A 21,493-nucleotide genomic window follows, 5' to 3' on the forward strand; every position below is an offset into this window, starting at 1 on the left:
GGAGTGGAATGTTTGTACTAAATTAGTGAGCCAAAGGAAAACGTGGTAGAAATGGCAAATGAAATAGGGAGGTAGATTTAGATGTAAATGAATTCTTGACTGATGGCCAAGCCCGTGGTTGGGATTATTGTCTCACAAAAAAGATTATGCATTAGATAAAGAAAATGTTAAATTTGGCATTTGTAAAATTAATTTCTTTTTTCAAAATTTTTTGTCCACCTAAAAGAGAAAAATGGAAAGACTCCAACTAGAGCAGTGGAAAAATAGGAAGGAGATAGTGTCATGAAAGGAAAAAATATTGTGACTAATTTTAAGACATTTAGCCAATTTTACATAGGACATATTTCTAGTTTATATTTTACATTGCATTATATAATATGTGAACATTACATAGTACAATTTTTTTTCTAATTGTTTAAAAATTATTTCTCTTTCTGTAATGATTTTCTCTTCCTAGCTTAGCCCTAGAATTGTAGCTTTTAAAATTTTATCCTGGCTACTTTTGACCCCAAAATATTTATTTATTTAATGTAGTGCAATGATAATGTAAGATTATATATGTATATACACACACACGCATATATATACACACACATATTATATATATATATACATGTATATATACACAGTCATATGTCTCTTAACCACAGGTATAAGTTCTGAGAAATGTGTCATTAGGCGATTTTGTCATTGTGCAAACATCATAGAATGTACTTACACAAACCCAGATGATATAGCCTACTACACACCTAGGCTATATGGTACTAATGTTATGGGACCGCTGTTGCATATTCTGTCTGTCATTGATCAAAACACTGTTATGCAGCACATGACCTCTCTATCTCTGTATATATGTGTGTGTGTATGTATATATAATCTTGTACATAAGATTACATACTCGAACATCAGTGATCTTCATTGTCTGTGTTTGTGTGTGTGTAGACTCACACAAACACACACATTTTGAAGATCACTATATGATTTCATTTTATGTTAGGGGTTCTTCAGAGAGCTTTTATTTGATACTAACTCTTTCTCCAGTTATCACATTATGCCTAAACCTTGGAAAGGACTTCCTCTCCTGATGTATTTTAATAAAATACTCTTAGAGCCACGTACTCTCCATCTTTTCTTCAGAGGCTGTAGTTATCTTGATTTCTGTTGCATGAAGACTTATACCTAATGGAAATCGTAAAAATACCATCTCAGGTTCCAATAGTGGGAAATAACTGCAAGTTATAATAAATCAACTGGAAGATGGAGTTTTACTTTTTAAAAGAATAACTAAAATTAAGAGTTCTCTTTGATGTATTAGTGTAAAGGTTAATTACAGTGTATGATTTACAGTGAGGCATAATGAAAATAATCTTGAATTAGGTATTATAAGACCTGGACACTTGTCTGAACTTCACCATTTATTTGCTCAATGACCTTGGGCAAGACAGTCTCAGCCTCACTCATCACCAGTTGAAATGTGTAGTTAACAATATCTTTACTGCCCAACTCTTCATAGTGTTGTCAGGATGAGATGGTCCATGTGAAAATATTACATAAACAGTGAAATTATGTATAAAAGTGACTGTTGTAAATAACAGTTAATATGGGCCAGGCACTACACTAAGCATTCATATCATTCTTAGAACAGTTGTATGAGACAAGCAACATTGCTATTTCAATTTTACAGATCAGGAAAGTGAAGCTCAGAGTGTATAAGACACCTTAGTGAGCTCATGCCATCGGTGAGTGAGAAAGGCAAGATTTGAATACAGGTCTGTCTGACACTAGAACTGATGCTCATAATTACATAATTTTTGTCACTCATCTGAATAATAATTGCTATATAGAATTATGTGGGAAGTGGATAAGGCAGGAAAAATGAATTCTCTTTATTATCACATCTGAATTCTAAATGTGAAAACAAAATATTATTTATTTTTCTTAAAAACAGAATGCCATGGAGTTCTAACTATCCAAATGTGTTCTTCCTTTAGAATTTAATTGTCTTGGATCCACTCACAGTGACTGAGGAGGAAATAAGACCATCACTAGAGAAACGTCTTGAGGCCATTATTAGTGGGGCCGCTCTACTGGCCGACTCTTCATGCACCAGGGATTTTCATCGGGAGCGCATTATCGCAGAATGCAATGCCATTCGCCAGGCTCTCCAGGACCTGCTTTCAGAATACATGAAAAATGTAGGTGACTGGTTTCTCCCCACCCCGTACACTGGTTGTGCACTGATGTTCTTTCCATGTACAAATGTGATGACTTACAAATAAGGACGTGATTTTACGTGGATTGGCTTTCTGAGTAGGTTCTGCTTGGGTTACTCGCAGGGTACTGATTGACACAGGAGCTCTGGAGATGGAGTCCAATTAGAGGGTTATTTACGTTCGATTGTTTTGTTTGAGGCAGTATCTAAATATTAGTTGAAGAAGTTAGTCATGACTGGAGAAAGGAAACTGGAGTTGCACATCCATTTAAAGGATAAAAAGAAGATTAAGAAAAGGGCTAGTTGTTCAAGATTAAGTCGGTGAATAACAGAGTTAGAATTTAGATAGTTTTAGATAAGTTCAATGCTGCAGTGATCAAGGGCTGTTTTTGAAAGTGTAAAGAGCTCATGTAGTTTGGATAGTTCTTAAAGTTTTTCAAACATAACCTAATGTCATAGATGTTTAGCAGTTTTAGCTATCTCTCAGAAATATTAGAAATGCTGTCTAAATTTAGACAAGTGTGAAACTATTTCAAAGTTTTTTTTATTTCATTTTTTATGTATTTATATATGATATATTCATTTCATATATATCTACATCTATCTGTGGAATATCCTTGACTATTCTTACATTCAAACCTTAGTGCCATTTTAAAGATGAGGAAGAAAGTCTTGAAGACATTGTCAGCTATATACTGATCATGAGGCTTCCTTAAATAATAGAGCTAAACAAAATGAAAGATTTATAATAGGAGTGTTTTGTTTATCTGCCTTATTATAAGTGGAATAATTCAAGAGTTATGAAGGTATGTTTTGGAAATTATTAGTTACAAAGCTCATGACTTTTTGAATGTGAAATTGAAGATTTAGGATTGTTCAGTATAAGTAATTTATGTAAATAATTGAAATGTGCTAAAATTAGTGAGTTTTAAGGACCCTTCAACACATTTGATGTATCTCCATACTCTTAATATTTGGTGACTTTGGCTCCTGACCAAAAATCTCTTGCTTGCCAAGAAATCAAAGTTGTAAGGCAGATTTTGTTAATAAGAAGGACATATTTGTAATGTCATGTCCTCCTTCTGAAGCTAGAATAGCTCTATTTTTAGCTTACAATATATTCTTAAAAATTTTTTAAAGGAGTTGATGAGTTACAGGAAACTCAGAAGATGATGTATTGGAATTTCACCTCCCCTGATCTGTGAACTATTAAAATTATTATCCTCATTTTTATAGATAAAAATATAGTAAAGGTACATACAAGTTTATCTATAAATTATAAAATTTTAGGTAAATTCACTGTATCTATAAAGTTGTTTTATTCTTTTGGATACAAACACAAACAGATGCACATGCACACACTCACCCACATGCATAGTCAGGGATGGCTACGTAATTGTGGAACCCAGTGCAAAATGAAAATCCAAGACTTCTTGTTCAAATGCAGGAAACAAAAGAAGGTTTTTCCAATCCCGTCTCGATTGACCCAAGAAAGATTATTTTTATTTGCTATTTAACGTTAGGTTCTCTAGTGCATAGGTGTATTGTGGAGCATGCAGACCCTCACAGGTGTCCATGGCCCTGCCCTAGGACCCTGACCCACCCTGCCTTGCGCCAAGGCTCCCACCAGGAGTGGAGGGTGGCAGCCATCACTGAGCAGGGGAGCAGGTGGCTGAGGACCTGACCCCAGAAGGCACTGGGAGGCAGGACTGCATGTGAATCAAGGGAATATGCCTCATTGCCCCATCAGACTTCACTTATATACACAAATTAAAGATAAAATTGTTAAGAATTTCAAGACTGTGCTAGTAGAGCATGAAAAGCCAACCATGGAGCTCCTTTCCGAGCTTGGGGCCCTGTGTGCAGTCTCAGGCCCCTGAGGCTGGTCCTGTACGTGGTACATGTATATCACATAAAAATAGTGGTGATTTTATGATTTTCTTCAACTTTGGGTTAAAAACTATTTCGATTAAATAACGTTCATACCAGGGATGAATTGATGGGAGCATTCTGCCCTGGGTGGAATTAAAAGTTGGTCTGCTTTTTACTATCACCATGCACCAGCAATTCTAAGCATCAATGATAAAACGTTTTTCACAAACTTCTTTTGTTTCTTTAACTTCTAAACAATTGCTGCAGTTATTGTTGAGTTTTAATAATATGTATGTATGATTAAAATTAGCATATTTTTGTGATTACCCTTTAATAAACATTATATTCTTCATGCATTTAAACAGCAGATTTAAAATAAACAATGATGACACAGTGATTGCAATGACAAAATTTAGAAATAGAGTTGCTTCAATTCTGCTATTTTTTATGATCACTTGGAATTTTTATTTGAATCTAAAAGTTATAGCAATGAAACTGAATCACAAGGGGTGATATTTTTGTTAGGTAAATGCAAATTTCATACATGCAAAGTTCATGCTTGAAATATTTCATTGAATTTGAATAATAACTTTGAAATTTGTTCTCCTTATGAAAATTGCCAATTGCTTTAAAGTTAGGGACCAAATCAGGAAAATAATGATTATTACTGATTATTAACAAAAAGTAATTTTGTCACAAAAGAAGGGAGGTTTTTAAAAGTATCTATTCCAGGTATCAAATATATTAAGTAAGGGAATGAAAATAGGTATATATTTTTCTATGTCTTACTGCACTTTTTCTTAATGAGGATTTAATCTGATGTTCAGTTTCAAGGCTCATTTGTCAAGGACACAAAACTTATTTATGTTGTTAATATCCTTCTGTGAGATATTTTTGTTTTAAAACAAGGTAAGTTCTGTATTAGAAGAGTGAATGGAAAGAAACTTTTCCATTTATAATATCCAAATAATTGAGATCAAAGGTAAGTAGCTTTTTTTAGCTTGTCCAGATAATTATCTTAATTTTTATTTTTTTGATGGTAGACTTAATCGTAGGAAATTCAAATACTTCTCAGTTATTTCCTTGATTAGATCGCCCTCCTCCATGCTTGCTGGAGGCTGTTTTCTTTTTCCTTCCTCCTTCCTCCATGTTTTCTCTTCTCCTCTTCCAGCAAAGCAGTGTAAATGCTCCCCAAAGCCCCTCTCCCTCGTGTCGCTTCCGCCTTCAGAGCTCTCAGCCCTGGTGGAAGGCCTGTGTTTACTCGTCTGCCATCTCCACTACACAAGGGCTCTAGGAGAGTGGGGACTGTCCCTGGTCCTTAGCACAGAGTCTTCCAGGCAGCAGGTGCTCAGTAATCATTATTTGGACACAGGCAAATTGAATTTAGTGCTTGTTTCTTCTCAGTTTTTTAATTAAAATGACAATGTGCCTGAGACAATTAATTTGTACTTGATGATGTTATTTATATGATAACTGTGGAGAAAAGATGGGGAGGGTTAATGGTAAGATCAGAAACACAGGAAAGGAAGAGCACAAAGGTGAGGAAACTTGTTCTTTGGGTGATCTGACTATATTTATGTAATCCTTTCTCCTGGGGCATAATGTTAAATGCTTGTTGAGAAGACATTTTTTTTTCTGGGAATGAAAGACTTGTTGTGAATGTGGGTAACGTCTGGTGATCTGCCCGGGTGTTGGGATAGAGTTCGAAGAAGGAGGAGCTAAATTTACACGGTGGTGGTCCCAATGATCAGAAACCCATTTGTGGGCACACTATATTAACATTTTGTTGATAAGTACAACCTATTAATAATCAAAAATATGAACTTACAGCATTATGAAAAAGCACTCCAAAATAGTCTATTGGTTCCTTTACATAAAAAAGTGCAGAATTTTAGGCCTACTACTAGTATCTGACCAAGCCAATGAATACTGGAATTAAACAGCAGGAACCAATCTGGAAAACTGTGGAGTGTATTATCAAGAACGTATTTCCAGGTTTATTTTTACTCTAGGTTTATACCACAAATGATGCTTCTCTATAGCTCTTTCATCAGCTTTTATGAAAGGGAATGTACTTTCCTTGAACTAGCTGAACACAAACCTTTCTGAGTTTGCTGAAAGATTTTCAGATAGTTTTCATACTTAAATCCTCAACTTCCTAGTTAAAGGAATGTTGTGTTTCCTTTGGTGGGCCTGGTTTTCTGTTCAGACTAGTTAGGAGCTTTTGTAATTGAACTTTGTTGATAGAGTGAATGCTTGATGATAATTCAGACATAATAAAGATAACCATGAAAACTTAAAGCATGGTTAATACTCATCAAAATCTGTGGATCTCTTATGTGCATGTGACTTCAAGACTTCAAATTTTGCAAGTCTCTTGATCCCACGGCAGTTCAGCAGCGGGAAATGAATAAAGTTTCTGTTTTTCTCAGGCTCAGCCCATATGACTAGTTTGAGTCTAAATAACTTTGCTTCCTTAAACAGATCAGCAAATCTCCATCATGTTTTCACTGAAGCTCTATCTGCAGAAAGTTCGATGTCTTGTCACATTAGTAAGAAATTAGTAGAAAATGAGACCAGCAGCGTCCATAACAGATAAAACAGCCAACCACTTAACACTGTTAATGATTATATCTGTATGCCTGAATATTTTCCTTTAAAATTTTTATATTTATATATTTTAGCTTAGTTTTCTATTGCTACTGTAACAAATTACCACAAATTTAGTGGCTTAACCCAATTATTTTACAGCTCTGTGGGTCAAAAGTCTGATACAATCTCGCCGGATTTAAAATGAAAGTATCAGCAGGGCTACATTCTTTTCTAGAATCTGTAGGGGAGAATCCATTTCTTTCCTTTTCCAGCTTCTAGACGCCACCCGCATTCCTTGACTCGTGCCCTCTTCCTTCATCTTCAAAGCTGGTAAGGTCACATTTCTCTGACCCTGCTTCGCTCCTCACACCTCTTTCTCTGATCACAGCCAGGAAAGATTCTCCACTTTTTAGGACTCATGTCATTAGACAGGGCCCATCCAGATTATCCAGGATAATCATCCCATGTAAGGCCCTTAACCTTGATTACATCTGCAAAGTTCCTTTTACCATGTGAGGTACCACACTCAGAGGTTCTGGGAATTCGGATATGCACATCCCTGGGAGGCCCACAACATACACTAATACCAGTCTTCCCTAGTCTCTTCTGTGGAATCTTCATCAATCCCTACATTTTGAATCTATCATAGTTAGTATCACTTAACACTTTAAGCTCTATGCAGGCAGATGACATGTCTCTTTTATTTACTGTTTTATCCCAAGCCCCAGGCACAATGCCTGGCATTTAGAAAAAGCTGAATTGTATGTTTGAATGAAAGAATGAATGAAATTATTACATATTGTATATGCCATGTAATGGAGAAATATCTTCTCTGACATTAAATGAAATGAGTTTCAAGCATCTACTAAATTTATATGATGGTCTGCCTATTATAAAAGGTCTTATTTTGAAAAAAATAGGTCTTTTCTAAAAATCAATGTAAATATTCAGAAACAAAATTTTCTCATCACAGTCTCTGCATTTGGATCCACACCCAGCCATATTCCAAAACAGGATTTTTACTCATTAAAAAATATACTCCAGGGAACATTCAGAATCAGAGAAAGTTTAACTTTTTAAACCTAGGAGTATATTTTCCTAAGATATTTCTTCTGATTTTATTACACTTCCAGGATTGTTAGGTCTAGTCCGTATTCTCTGATGTACAATATAATTAAGGAATTCTTCATATGAATGGGGCAGAACAAGGATGCCCACTGAAGAAGGAAGTGTCTTAGAGGGAAATTAGTTATTTTTAAATGGTGGTCTTTCTGTACTTGGTGCAAATAGAGTTGAAGGCAGGTAGTCATCATGCCTTAGTTCTAAGAATCAATGGACAGGGGTCTTTTTCTGGGGGTGGGTTGAAATCAGATTGATGTTAAGTTTGGATATGTTGCTGGGCAGGATCTCTAGGTCATGTAGAATTGTTGGTGAAAATAACACTCAGATTGGTACTTTACTATGGGAGGATATTAGAGAGTTGTAGGAGAGATGGCGCTGCTGGAATAAACGAGTCAGGCCTGGGCCACATGCGAGGACCAATTTGTATTTCTAGACCTCTCACTTGCCCAACATTTTCTTCTCTTGGTGTCTTATGTGAAAGTGCATTGTTGATTCACATTATATATTTGTTGAGTAAGTAAGTGTTCAAACGGACTGGCTTTTGTCATTCAGAGATCTATTTCATTTGTATGTTTGAGTTTAATGCATTCTCTGTCTTGGGGAATTATAAAGATTCAGTGAAACTGATAAAGAGATGTTACGGGATTTTTCTTACATATAAGGCCTCCACCTCTCTCCTGAAAATCCGTTTTGGAAATGATTTCAGTTTTAGTTAATTTCTCCTTATTTCTCGTGATGATACGGTAAAGCATATGACAATCCATATACAATGACTCTTTGAATACTAAAGACAGGTTAGAATTAAAATTTTAAACATGTAAGGCCAGCTTCCAAATCTTTTTTTTCTTTTTGCAATGACTACATGTTAGAATTGGGCCATTATTGGATTGGGTACACTGTATTAGATGCTTTACATTTTTATATTCTTAAATTTGATCATTACACCACAATGGTGGCTGGTTTCTGAGTGGTTGATTATGTTGGAGACCATGTTTTTTAGTTGATAGATACCTGGATTTTACAAGCTCAGCTAACTGAGGAAAAGTAAATAGTATCCTACGTAGGTTTGTACAATAGTAGATATGCCAAAATCAGAGAGATGAACCAAACTCAAACTAGAACATGAGATCAAAATGCAAGAAGATATAAAGGAATTGTCAAAATCAAGAAGACAGGGAACAGATATTGATGCTGGTAAATAGGACCCAGAATTCAACAATCAGGGAGTTGAGAGAAATAATAAATGGTGGGATTCTGGTTAAATGGGCAAAAATGGGTTTTGTCTCCCTTGCTTTCTTTTCGGTGCCTAATTTAAGGACTAGATGTGGGCAGGTTTTTAAGTATATCAATTGTTTTGGTAGTAAGATAGCATCATCGTTTCAGCTATTATTATTCTGAGCTGTTTTAGGGTCTAGTCTTATTCCTCTCCTAAAGGTTCCTGAGTTACTTGGATGAATGATAGTTAAATAATGACTCTGAGTCTCTTGACAACCAAAGCTTGGAGTTATCTAACTCTGGCATAGAATGTCCACTTTGGGATTGAAATGGGGCTTGTGCAGTGCTCACTGGGGAAAAGGGGGCATCTAGATTCCTCTGTTGAGTGAAGGGACTCTTCTCATTCATAGAGCGCTTCTTTGTGTTCTAACGTTCTTAAAAGTAAAAGTTAATAGAGAGAACCCCACAGAAATGCAAACTATATGATTACTGAATTAATAAGAAAAGCTAAAATAACAGAAGTAGGCAGCCATTATTATTAAAAAAAAAAAAAAAAGGAAACTAACCAGACAGAGCCAAAGAGAGGAAAATAAGGTAAAGTGTATAAAGTAAAAATAACTAAACAATAATGGAGGATGTCCTAAAGTGGCAAGACAGATTCCATGCAAAGAGCAGAACACAGGGGAAAGTCCCTGAAGATTGCATCCTGGGCCAGAAAGCCTAAAGGCTGAGAGTCTTTTGTGTTCATTTCTGGCATTCCAGCAGAGACAGCCAAAATTTCTTATATTTGTGGGGCAGGTCAGTCATTCACTCTGTGATTTGTTTCAAGTGATCCTTTCTCAAGAAATGGGTTCCTTTCAGTGTTCAGGCGATTCTCATATAGTTCTTGGAAGTTGCTGCTATGTTTGTTTTTTTTTTTTTTAACATTGGCCTTTACTCAAAGTTCTCTGTTACATCAAGAGAGAAGCAACTTAAATGATAGAAATGACAGGAACAAAGTAGGAAGCAAGAGTCTTGGCATTGAGTGTTAGTTCAAACTTGAACCAAAAGTCAGGATCCTGAACCTCGCATCGTTCCTAGCTAGGAGCTGATATTAGAATGAGGGAAAAGATTGTTGTCTTAGATCAGGTCCCTGGAAGCTGACTCTGAGATAAAGGGTAGCATGAAAAAGGTTTATTGGAGTGTTCTCTTGGGCCATAGACATGTAAGGAAGTGAAGAGGGAGGAGGTGCTTGCAGTAGAAGTCTCAGCCATCCTGTGGGGAGCCCGGGAACTGAGATGGCCCTTCAGAGTTGTCCCAAACTGAGACAGGGGAGTGTCTTTGTATCCCTACAACTGTCATTCGCTACCTGCAGGTCACCCCTAGGAGGAGTGCAACATTGGAGGAGGCAGCTCCAGAAGGCAACTCCTGGAGAGAGACAGAGCTGTGAGCCATTAGGAGTTGGAATTTCCAGCTGAAAAGGGAATCTGAGCGAAGCACCACAGAATCCACTATAACAGTTAATTGCAAAAATAAAAAGGTTTATTTTAGCAGGCCTTGAACAATGGGATATTATCCTGTGTTAGCAACTGTGGTCAGTATATTTGGCCTTCCATAGTTTTTAATTTGCTGTTGGTAATGTTCAGGGAATTATTAGGGTAACCATGTAATTTGTCATCCAAACCAGGATACTTTTGAGAGATAGAGATTCTCTAAAATAATTAACAGACCTTACTTTATCTACAAAAGGCATAAATCAGGACTTTTCCAAGCACACCAAGATGTATGGTCACTTAGAAATTATGTGACTGCATGTTATTATAGGAAGGATAATGCATACGAAGGATGTTAAGAGGAATTTAACATATTTCATTGACAGATTCTGTATTGGCCATAAAGATAGCTAAAATATAAAGTTTGAGCTAAAATTCTATTAGTGTTGTTGCAATTTCTAGTCACATAATTCTTCTAGAGACACTGTGCTAAGAACTGGTAATTTCAGTCTGAACAATTGTAGTTTTAGTCGTCAGGTGGAATAAGACAAACAAGTAAGTGGAATAGAGCACCATAAGAGCTGTGATAGTGGTCAGCAGTAAATACAGTCACGGTCCCCTGAGGTCCATCAGGGAAGGCGTCACAGAGGAGAAAGCTCTTAAGCTGGCTTTTGAAGCATGAAGAGGTGGGAATTCCAGAAAGGTTAACAGCTTATGCAAAGGCACAGAAGCAGAGATCAGGAGAGTACATTTGCTGTGGGGAATATAAACAGTTTAGTTTGGATGAAATGCAGGAGAAAGAAAGAAAGGTGGGATACGAGACTAAGTACTGACTATTAATTTACAAACAGGGTTCTTTCAAATATTTGTTAAACTTATACTTTCTCTGCTTTCAAAATTCAAGCCAAATTTCAATTTAAGTCTATCTGTCTTTAACGCTCATCATTATAAGTCACTCATAATATTACCTTAGCTGGTTTATCTTTATAGATCAATTTCCATTTGTGATATTGCGATTTATAATAAGAAATATATATTTGGTCTTCATCCCTGTTTGTTTATGACACAGAGCTTCTAAAACCTTTGGAATTTCATAAGTGAAGAGAGTGATAAAGTTGTCTTTTGTTATGTTAATGAGGTGAACTTTGGCCCTAAGGATGGGGGCCAGTTGCCAGGAGAACCAACCATGTAATTAGAAGGTTAGAACTTTCAGTTCCACCCCCCTGACCTCCTGAGGATGGGAGAGGGACTGGAGGTTGAATCAATCACCAATGGTCAATGAATAAATCAATCATGAATATATAAGGTGGCTTCCATAAAAACCCAAAAGAACAGGGTTTGGAGAGCTTCCAGGTTGGTGAACATGTGGAGATTCAGGAATAGTGGCACACCCGAAGGGGGCATGAAAGCTCTTTGCCTCTTCCCACATAGCTTGCCCTAGGCATCTTTCCATCTGGCTCTTCCTGAGCTTTTTATAATAAACCACTAATCTAGTAAGTAAAATGTTTCTCTGAGTTCTGTGAGACGCTCTAGCAAATTAATCAAACCCAAAGAGGGGGTCCTGGCAACCTCTGATTTACTGTCAGTTGGTCAGAAGTACAGGTAACAACCTAGACTTGAGATTGGCATCTGAAGTGAGGGGTCAGGGGCAGCAGTCTTGTAGGACTGAACCCTTAACCTATAGGAATCTGATACTATTTCTGGGTAGATAGTGTCAGAATTGAGTCGAATTGTAGGATACCCAGCCAGTGTCCTGAGAATTGCTTGTTGGTGTGGGGAACACCTTCCCCCCCACATTGGAATTGGTACTAGAACTTTTACCATTAATACATATTCAATATTTTTAAATTAATTTGTAGTTAGACCCTGAATAAAAAAGTTATGTTACTATTGTGATATAAGTTTAGGATCAAAGACCAACTTGTAACTTTATTTCTGTGCTACAGTGGGTTTAGCAGGGTCAGAGATGGAGAAGCATCTTGTGTAGTGGATTTGCTTGGCTATTGGCTACACTTAGCAATCAACTGGAGAAGACTGTTAGTGATCTGCAAATTGCTAATTGCCCCATCACATTTTGATCCTTTTTTAAATCTGAAATTTTAATATATATTTTTATTTATTTATTTATTTTGGTGAAGAAGATTGGCCCTGAGCTAACATCCATTGCCAATCATCCTCTTTTTGCTTGAGGAAGATTGTTGCTGAGCTAACATCTGTGCCAGTCTTACTCTAGTTTGTATGTGGGATGCCGCTACAGCATGGCTTGATGAACAGTGTGTAGGTCTGCGCCTGGGATTGAAGCTTGAGAACTCTGGGCTGCTGAAGTGGAGCATGTGAACTTAACCATTGCACCATTGGGCTAGCCTTTTTAATTTATATTTTTAAGTCTTGTAGCCACAACAAAAGAGCTTATTGAATTCTTGACATGAATTCATTTACTTATTTTCTTCTGGAAGAAAAATTGAAACTAGATATGACTTAGTGTTTTCCTTAGAGATAACTATCACATTTTGTATTTGAGAAACTCAACCAGGGTGGTTGATTGACAAAACTTTATTGCTACAATAGTCGTTGGCTTTAATGTCCCAGAGCAGCTTTTAACTGTTTTAGTTTGACATTCATATGAACTTAAGTAAATTTCTGGTACCCGAGTGGATTTGGATTATGAGTGTGATTCAGTTTGAGGGCACTGCAGCTCATGTGAAAAATACTTTTCTTTTATTTACATATGGCAAGGATTTATCTATAAGGAGCTTTATCTCCCAGTAAAAAGTTGATTCCTATCTGTGGTAGGCAGAATAATGTCCCCCCCATAAATTTCCATGCTCTAATCCCTGGGACTTACGAATAGTTACCTTTCATTGTTCAAGGGACTTTGCAGATGTGATTAAGGACAGGGACCTGGAGATGGAGAGATTTGCCTGGATTAAATGGGTAGGTCCAATTTAATCAAATGAGTCCTTAAAAGGCTGCATTAGAGAGAGATGGGATGGAAGAAGGAGGAGAGATTCAGACATAAGAGAAAGTCAACAGGCTTTAAAGATAGAGGAAGAGTGCATGAGCCAAGGAATGTGGCTGGCCTCTAAAGCTGGGAGTGGCCCTCAGCTGACATCTAACAAGAAAATAGGGATCTCAGTCCTACAACTACAAGAAACCGAATCTTCCAAGAACATAAATAGCCAAGTAAACAGATTGTCCCCTAGAGCCTCCTGCAAGGAACACGGCCCTGCTGACACCTTGCTTTTAGCCCAGTGTGTACTTCTGACCTATAGAACTATAAGGTAATAAATTATTATTGTTTAGGCCACTAAGTTCGTGGTACTTTATTACAGCAGCAATAGAATGTTAAAACACCATCTTAATCAAGGGTTAAGTAGTCTAGTTTTGTAGAGAAAAGGTGGGGCAACTTTGAAATCTTATGTGAAATGAATTGCTGCAATTATGTACTAAATATATAGATATATTAAATGTGAAATGTATATTTAATTCTCAGGAAAGGCAATCAGGGTTTCATGAAAATACCAAAATATTGATTTTGAACATGCTTATGTATCTCACATAAGATTTAGCATGAAGTGGCTAAAATGCCTGGAAACCATTTATTGGTGTAAACACCATAACTGTCATGGTGCTACACAAGGAAAATATGATTTAGTTTGTTTTCTGAACCAGCCCTTTCCAATGGAAATATTATGCAAACTGGAATAATTCGAGAACCATATATATAATTTAAAATTTTCTAGTAGCCACATATACTAAAAAGAACATGTGAAATTAATGTGAATAATATATTTTATTTAATTATTCATCTATTTAATTATTCAATATACACAAAATATCATTTCAAGGGGTAATCAATATAAACATTATCAATGAGATAGTTTACATTCCATTTTAGTACTAAGTCCTTGAAATCCAGTGTGCGTTTTACGCTTACAGTACATCTGGACTAGCCACGTTTCAGGTGTTCAATAGCCACGTATGGTTAGTGGCCGCCACACTGGACAGCACAGCTCTGTGCACAGATTCCTTCTTCACCACAGGGTTTTTGATGCCTGGCCACCTCCATGTTCTACAAGTTTATTAATGCTACTGTTAGAAAAGGTAACAAAAGAAAAAGACACAGAATACTTAGGCCAGGGAGACCAAGAGCTACAGCATCGTGCTATCATTTCTGGTGTTAAGCAGTAAAATAGGCAACTGGCATTTTATACTAGCATATTGGAGAAAAACAAAAGTTTCTGCCTGTAGATTATATTTTCCCAAAATGACCACAAAAATATCTCCCATTTTGCATATTCTTCTCTGCTATGACTTTGCCTTTCCTCCATCATTAGGTGAAGTTTAATACCCTTCTTCTTGAACCTCGGCTTCCCTTAATGACTTGGTTGACCAATTAAATATGGCAGAAGTAATGTCCTGGAACTTCTGAGGCTATGCCATTAAAAACCTTTCATATTCCACCTAAGTCTCTTGCAGTGCTCGATCTTGATCTTGGGCCACTCCCTCTCAGAACACAGCTGCTATGCTGTAGAAAGTCCAAGCCACACAGAGAGGTCACAGTCAAGTCGACGATCTGGTTGGCAGCCTCAGCTGAGTTCCCAGCCGAAAGTCAGCATCAACGGCCAGCCCTGTGAGTGTGCTGTCGTGGATGCCCAGCCTGTTCAGGACTTCATGTGGCTGCAGCTACAGCTGACCCTTAACTGAAGCTTCATAGAGACCTCGTGTGTGAAATCCTGGCTGAGTCCAGTCAAACTTCAGAACCATGTGGGAGAATATAAAGTTGTTGCTTTTAGCTGCTAGGTTTGAAGATGGCTTCCTACATAGCAATAGATAGTCAGAACCCTACAGAATTTGATAGGCAAAGGCCTGACTTTGAGAAGAGCATAAAGAATCGGAACTACTCTAACACCAAATTTAGAGAACTGCCTAGAAGCTCCAGAGAACGAGTTAGAGTGTCCTCTTAGCCATAGTGGTCAAGGGTTATTAACAACAGCTTTGTAAAAGAGAAGACAAAACATATTAGTAAGTAGATGTATGTAGAGAAATCTGTCAATGGATCCTATTACACAGTATAGATTTAATCTCCACAGATCTTTCACACTCTTTAAGTCCTGGGTTAAAGATAAAACCACTATAGTTATCCTGATAATACAGATCTGAGGTGGATAAACCTTACCTAATTGTAAGCATCAAGATTCTGGTGCCCAAAGTGAAAACATAACAAAAAAATCTAGGTAAGTGGCCCTCTTTCATTTTAACAAGGCTTATTGTGTCTGGGTGCATTTATGCTATAATGATGTCTACAGTTGCATTTAAGAAGTGACTTTGAAACTTTTCCAGGTGATCCACAATTGATATGCCCAAAATGTGCATGATGATCGCCTGCTGTCTTCAGTGGTCTTGATTCAGAATCACTGAATGCTGAATGAGTATCTAATGTGTGCTGCAGAACAGCAGTTAGCAAGTCTCCCTTCCTCCACGGCCGATTGAAGTGCAGTACCAGTGGCTCGGGAAAAGAAATATGCAAACCCCCACAAAGTTGGCAGTACTGTAAGAATAGCAGTTGGCTTACAACTGGGGAAAGAAAAATAATTCTTTTGTTTGTTGTATAGCAGAGATATAATAATTAATATTTATGATAATCATGTTGTCTTTTATAAACACAGAAGCTTCTCCTAATTTTACAACTCCTTTAGAAGTATTGACTGCTCATTTTATCTAGTTTCTGAGCTTTCTTTAAAACAGAGAAGTTTGTAAAGCAGAACTAACTGAATTTACTTGATGATTACTTTTATTTTATACTCAGCTGTTTATCCTATATAGGGAAACCCCCCATCTTCTCTCACTTTGGGGTTATTATAGTGTTCCAGGAGTGCCTCTCAAAGACTAGAAACTAAGATTAAAAAACTCTTTCATTTGGTAATAATTATAGATTCAAAGGAAGTTGCAAAGATAGTACAGAGAGGTTCTTTGTACCTTTTGCCTACTTTCCCTCATTGGTTGCATCTTATGTGGGTATAGTATGATATCAACACCAGGATGTTGACCTGTTGATATAAATTATGTGTATAGTTCTGTCATGTGTATAGACTAATGTAACCACCACCACCATAAACATACAGAAATAGTCCATTGCTGCAGATATCTTCCTCTTGCTACCACTTTATCGTCACATTTACCCCTCCCAAGCTCTCCTTCCTGCCCTCCCCTCCAACCCCTGGCAAATACTAATCTGTCCTTCATTTCTATAATTTTGTCTTTTCTAAAATGTTTTATAAATGGAATCATATAGTATGTGATCTTTTGAGGCCGGCTTTTTTCACTCAGCGTGATCCCCTAGAAATCCATCCAAGTTATATGCATTGATAGTTTATTCTTTTTTAATGCTGAGTAGTATCCCATGATACAAGACGTACCATAGTTCATTTAACCATTCACCTACTTTAGGATATTTTTGTTGTTTCCAGTTTGGGGCTATTACAAATAAAGCTTCTATGAACAGTTGTGCACAGGATTTTGTATAGACATAAGTTTTTATTTCTCTGAGATAAATGCCCAGAAGTACAGTCGCTGAGTCATATAGTAAATGTATGTTTCTTTTTAAAGAAATCGCCAAATTATTTTCCAGAGTTGCTGTGCTATTTTACATTTCCACCAGCAAAGGATATATTTACTCCACATTGTGACCAGCATTTGGTAGTTTTCCTCTTTTTTATTTTCACTATTCTAATGGGTGTGTAGTCATTGCTCATCGTGATCTTAATTTGCATTTCCCTAATGACTGTTGATGTTAAACATCTTTTTATGTGTTTGCCACTTGTATATACTCTTGAGTGAAATGGCTCATCCTTTTTTTTTTTTTTGCCAGTTTTGTAATTGGATTGTTTGTATTTTATTTTACTATTAATTATTGAGAGTTCTTTATATATTCTAGATGTGAGACCTTTTTCAGATATGAGGTTTGCAAATATTATCTTATAATCTATAGCTGATGAAGTCAGTTTTATCAATTTTTTTAAATGTATTATAGTTTTTGTGTCTAAGAATGTTCACCAAGTTCTAGGCCCCAAAGATTTTCTTTAAAAGTTGTATAGTTTTACATTTTAAATTTACATTTTGCATTTATAATCCATTTTGAGTTAATTTTTTATGAGATTTGAGATTTTTCTCAAGGTTCATTTTTTGCCTTTTGATATCCAATTATTCTAGCATTCTTTGTTGAAATAGATATCTTGTCCATTGTAGTACTTTTTGCATCTTTATCAAAAATCAGTTTGCCCTACTTGTGTGGGGCTATTTCTGGGTACTTGACTCTATGCCATTGAACTATTTGTCTTTCCCTTGATCAATACCACATAGAATTGATTACCGTAACTTTATATTGTCTTGAAATTGCTTATAGTTATTCCTCCTACTTTATTCTCCTGTTTCAAAGTTGTTTTAGGTTTTCTAGCTCTTTTGCCTTTTCATGTAAATTTTAGAGTAATTTTATCTATATCTATGAAAAATCCTACTGAAATTTTGATAAGAATTATGTTAAACCTGTATATCAATTTGGGAGAATTGACATTTTACTGTATTGAGTCTTCCAATCCATGAGCATGGTATATCTCCATGTTTATTTAGATCTTTGATTTCTTTCATCAGAATTGGTAATTTTCAGCATACAGAACCTATCCATGTTTTGTAATATTTGTACCTGTTTCACTTTTTTCAGGTATTATAAATAGTGTGTATTTTAAATTTCAAATTCCACATGTTCATTACCAGTATGTAGATTTTTATGTGTTTAGTCTTGTATTCTATAGCCTTGCAGAACTCACTTATTAGTTCAGCTTTTTTCTTTTTGGTAGATTCCGTGGGGTTTTCTACGTAGACATTCATGTCGTGTACAAATTGATACAGTTTTATTTCTTCCTTTTCATAGCTGTATGCCTTTTATTTCCTTTTCCTGCTTTATTTTACTGGTTAGAACTTCTAGCACCATGTTGAATAAGTGTGGTGAGAGCTGATATCTTTGGCTTCTTGCTGATCTTAGGAGGAAAGCATTTAGTCTTTCACCATTAAATATGATGTTAATTTCTTTGCATTTTTTTTAATGCAGAGTGACATAATCATTCTTTTTTTTTGTTGCATCTACTTTATCTGATGTTGTTTTTCTTTCTTTTACCCTAACAGGTTTTAGTATTTTTCCAAACATAGCTTGTACTCTAATAGGAATTCTGGAATATGTTAGTGAAAATGTAATTTTCTACTATCTCAGTAACAATCCTAGTGATAATGAAAAACTGAGTTGAGTCAAGAAGATTAATAATGACATGGTGTGCTGTTTATGCTGATGATATGGTAACAATAAATAACTTAGGGATGCCAAAGTTTGCAAGTCTACTTTTAATAGGAAAATTTAGAAAAAACATTATTGATGAGGGAAATAGAAGCCAATCATAGATAAAGCAATATATCCTAATCCATGTGATGGGATTATTTGGTTACTAAAAGAAAAACAATAAATGGATATGACTACATACATCATACATGAATATACATATATACCATAAGGCATGAATGGAATATTTCCTGTGTCTTGATAATAATTATTAACTATAACTAACATTTATTTGATGTCCTATGCTAGATAATTTACTTACTATCATGTAATCATTACAACAACCCTTTAAGTAACTACCATTATAATTCTTGTTTCAGGGATGAAAGAACTGACAACCACTGTGTAGTTGAACCAATTATGGAACTGAGACAACCTACCGCAGAGCCTCTGCTCTTAAGCACTCTCTTTTAGTATACAGTTAGTTCATTCATTCAATAAATATTTATTGAGCATCTGTTATGCACCTGGCATTGCAAAAAATGAGGATGTAAGGATAAACTAGCAAGGCATGTTCCATGCTCTTGAGAAGCCAATAGCCTAGCAATGACACAGACATAAAATACCCTCCTAAATTAATACATAATTACAAAATGGGATAGAAATGAAAGAAATGTACCTCTATGATAGAGGCCTAAGCAATCAGTAAATTTTAACCAAATGAAGGGTGAGGTGAAGATGAGAAAGCACATTTCAGAAAAACATAATTGTTTATGCAGATGTCCTGCAGTGGGAAAGACCCTAGTGCCTATTTACACCTGAAAGAAGGCCAGCGTGAATTTGGACCTGAGATTGAAGGAAAATTTGGTGTGGGATGAGGCAGGGCAGGGATTACGCTGGGCCTTGCAGCCCATACCAACAATTTGGCGTATTAAGCTAAATGCAGTGGGTACAGGATTGGAGGGGGTCAGGAATGAAGTGTGGACTACTGCAAAAGCCTTGTAGGTGGTTTGTATAATGAAAACGCAGGACTAAATGACTTCCATTCTTGTCCATTTGAGCTAAAAAATTCATAAGTGTTTTGTTCTAGAAATCTCCAAGCATCTGAGGCTTTTCCTTTTCTCACAATACGTTGATTTAATCTTTGTAGTGCTAGTAACTCAAAGGCAAAACTCTTATTGGATTTGTAATCCAATGAGAAATACAGCCCTCACATCCGTGCCTGACTTAATGACTCCTGCTGAGGCTGAATTGTGAGCTGTTATCCATCTCCTCTCTGAAATATGAATTCTAGTTTAGTGGAATTCATTGCCTTTGGGGAGTTAGTAATATCACTTTTGATACGGCTTTTTTTAAGCCCATTGCTAATATATTTTAAGATGGAGAGGAGTGGAACGCATGTTATTTATATATTTATTTTCAGCTAGCTAGTTGAAATCACATGCTAACCTTTTACTCTTATCACAAAAGTTATCAAACGTTCATAAATTAGCTTACAAATTGTACAGGCGTGTTTAAAGTTTAAACAAAATATTGATATGATTTATATTTTTACATGCCTTTACATTCAACATTTGAAAAACAAAAATTTTTTTAAGAATTTTTTTCAAGTTTGGCTGCCATTTAACAAATCATAATATTTTATAACAAATATCACCTTTCTCCTTGAAAGATGGTAGACAAAATCAAATAGTTGACAAATATAATCTGTTTTGTATGGTCCTCAAATACTTTTATATGGCGTTTTCCTTCTCATCTCTGATAGGCAACTCTAAAACCCATTAAACATAGTTTATCTATGAAAAAAAAAACTAGAAACATTTTTTAAGTCAGAAAATATGCCATGCCTTAGTGGCATAAAACACGAAGCAACTTCATCAGTCTTTTGCTGAGGAAGATCGCCCTGAGCTAATATCCCTTGCCAATCCTCCACTTTTTTAGCTTGAGGAAGCTCAGCCCTGAGTGAACATCTGTGCCAATGTTCCTCCACTTTTTTGTATGTGGGACACCTCCACAGCATGGCTGGTGAGTGGAGCAGGTCCCCACCCAGGATCCAAGCCTGCAAACTTGGGCCGCCTAAGTAGAGCATGCGGAACTTTAAGCACTAGGCCACAGGGCTGGCCCAAGGCAACTTCTTATTTTGTGGCAATTTAATTAGTTCAATAAAGAAAATGGTATCTTGCTAGCAAATGAAAGACAAAAGATACTTTATTTCACCTCCTTAAAGCTAGGAGTAAAATAAAATATAGATATCCATTATTAATCTGTATTAATAGTTCTGGTGTTTTGAATTTGACAAAGTAGGGGTTAGAAAGATCATTGTAGTCAGAGAAACTTGGGTTTAAATTCCAACTCTAATATTTACTTTCTTTATGTCCTGAGGCAAATTTCTCAACCTTTCTGAAATTCAATTTTCTAGTCTTAAATAAAGAGATAATAAAATTATCTGGTAAGGTTGTTTTGACGATGGCATGAGATAAAGTAGGTAAACCTTGTTTTCAACCCTAGCTGTATATTATGATCACCCAGAGAGCCTTCAACAATTCTCAAGCCAAGATGCCACCTCTGACCAGCAAATCAGAATCTCTGGGGCAGCACTCATGCATCGGGATGTTTGCAAAAAGACCCCTGGGAGATTTTATGGTGTAGCCAGAATGCAAACTGCTGATGTAAACGCAC

At 36.2% G+C, this 21,493-nt stretch overlaps 1 protein-coding gene across 3 annotated transcripts in view; it reads left to right on the plus strand.

Annotated features, from left to right (window-relative positions):
- Positions 1-21,493, plus strand: part of CTNNA3 (catenin alpha 3) — a 1,485,947-nt gene that overhangs the window by 381,686 nt on the left and 1,082,768 nt on the right. For all 3 annotated transcript variants that reach the window (XM_046655293.1, XM_046655294.1, XM_046655295.1), the window contains one exon: positions 1,992-2,195. In XM_046655293.1, the coding sequence (XP_046511249.1) occupies positions 1,992-2,195 (204 nt within the window). The remainder of the gene's footprint in view (positions 1-1,991; positions 2,196-21,493) is intronic.

The sequence above is a fragment of the Equus quagga genome, chromosome 2 (genome assembly GCF_021613505.1).
Source record: "Equus quagga isolate Etosha38 chromosome 2, UCLA_HA_Equagga_1.0, whole genome shotgun sequence".
Taxonomy (NCBI): domain Eukaryota; kingdom Metazoa; phylum Chordata; class Mammalia; order Perissodactyla; family Equidae; genus Equus; species Equus quagga.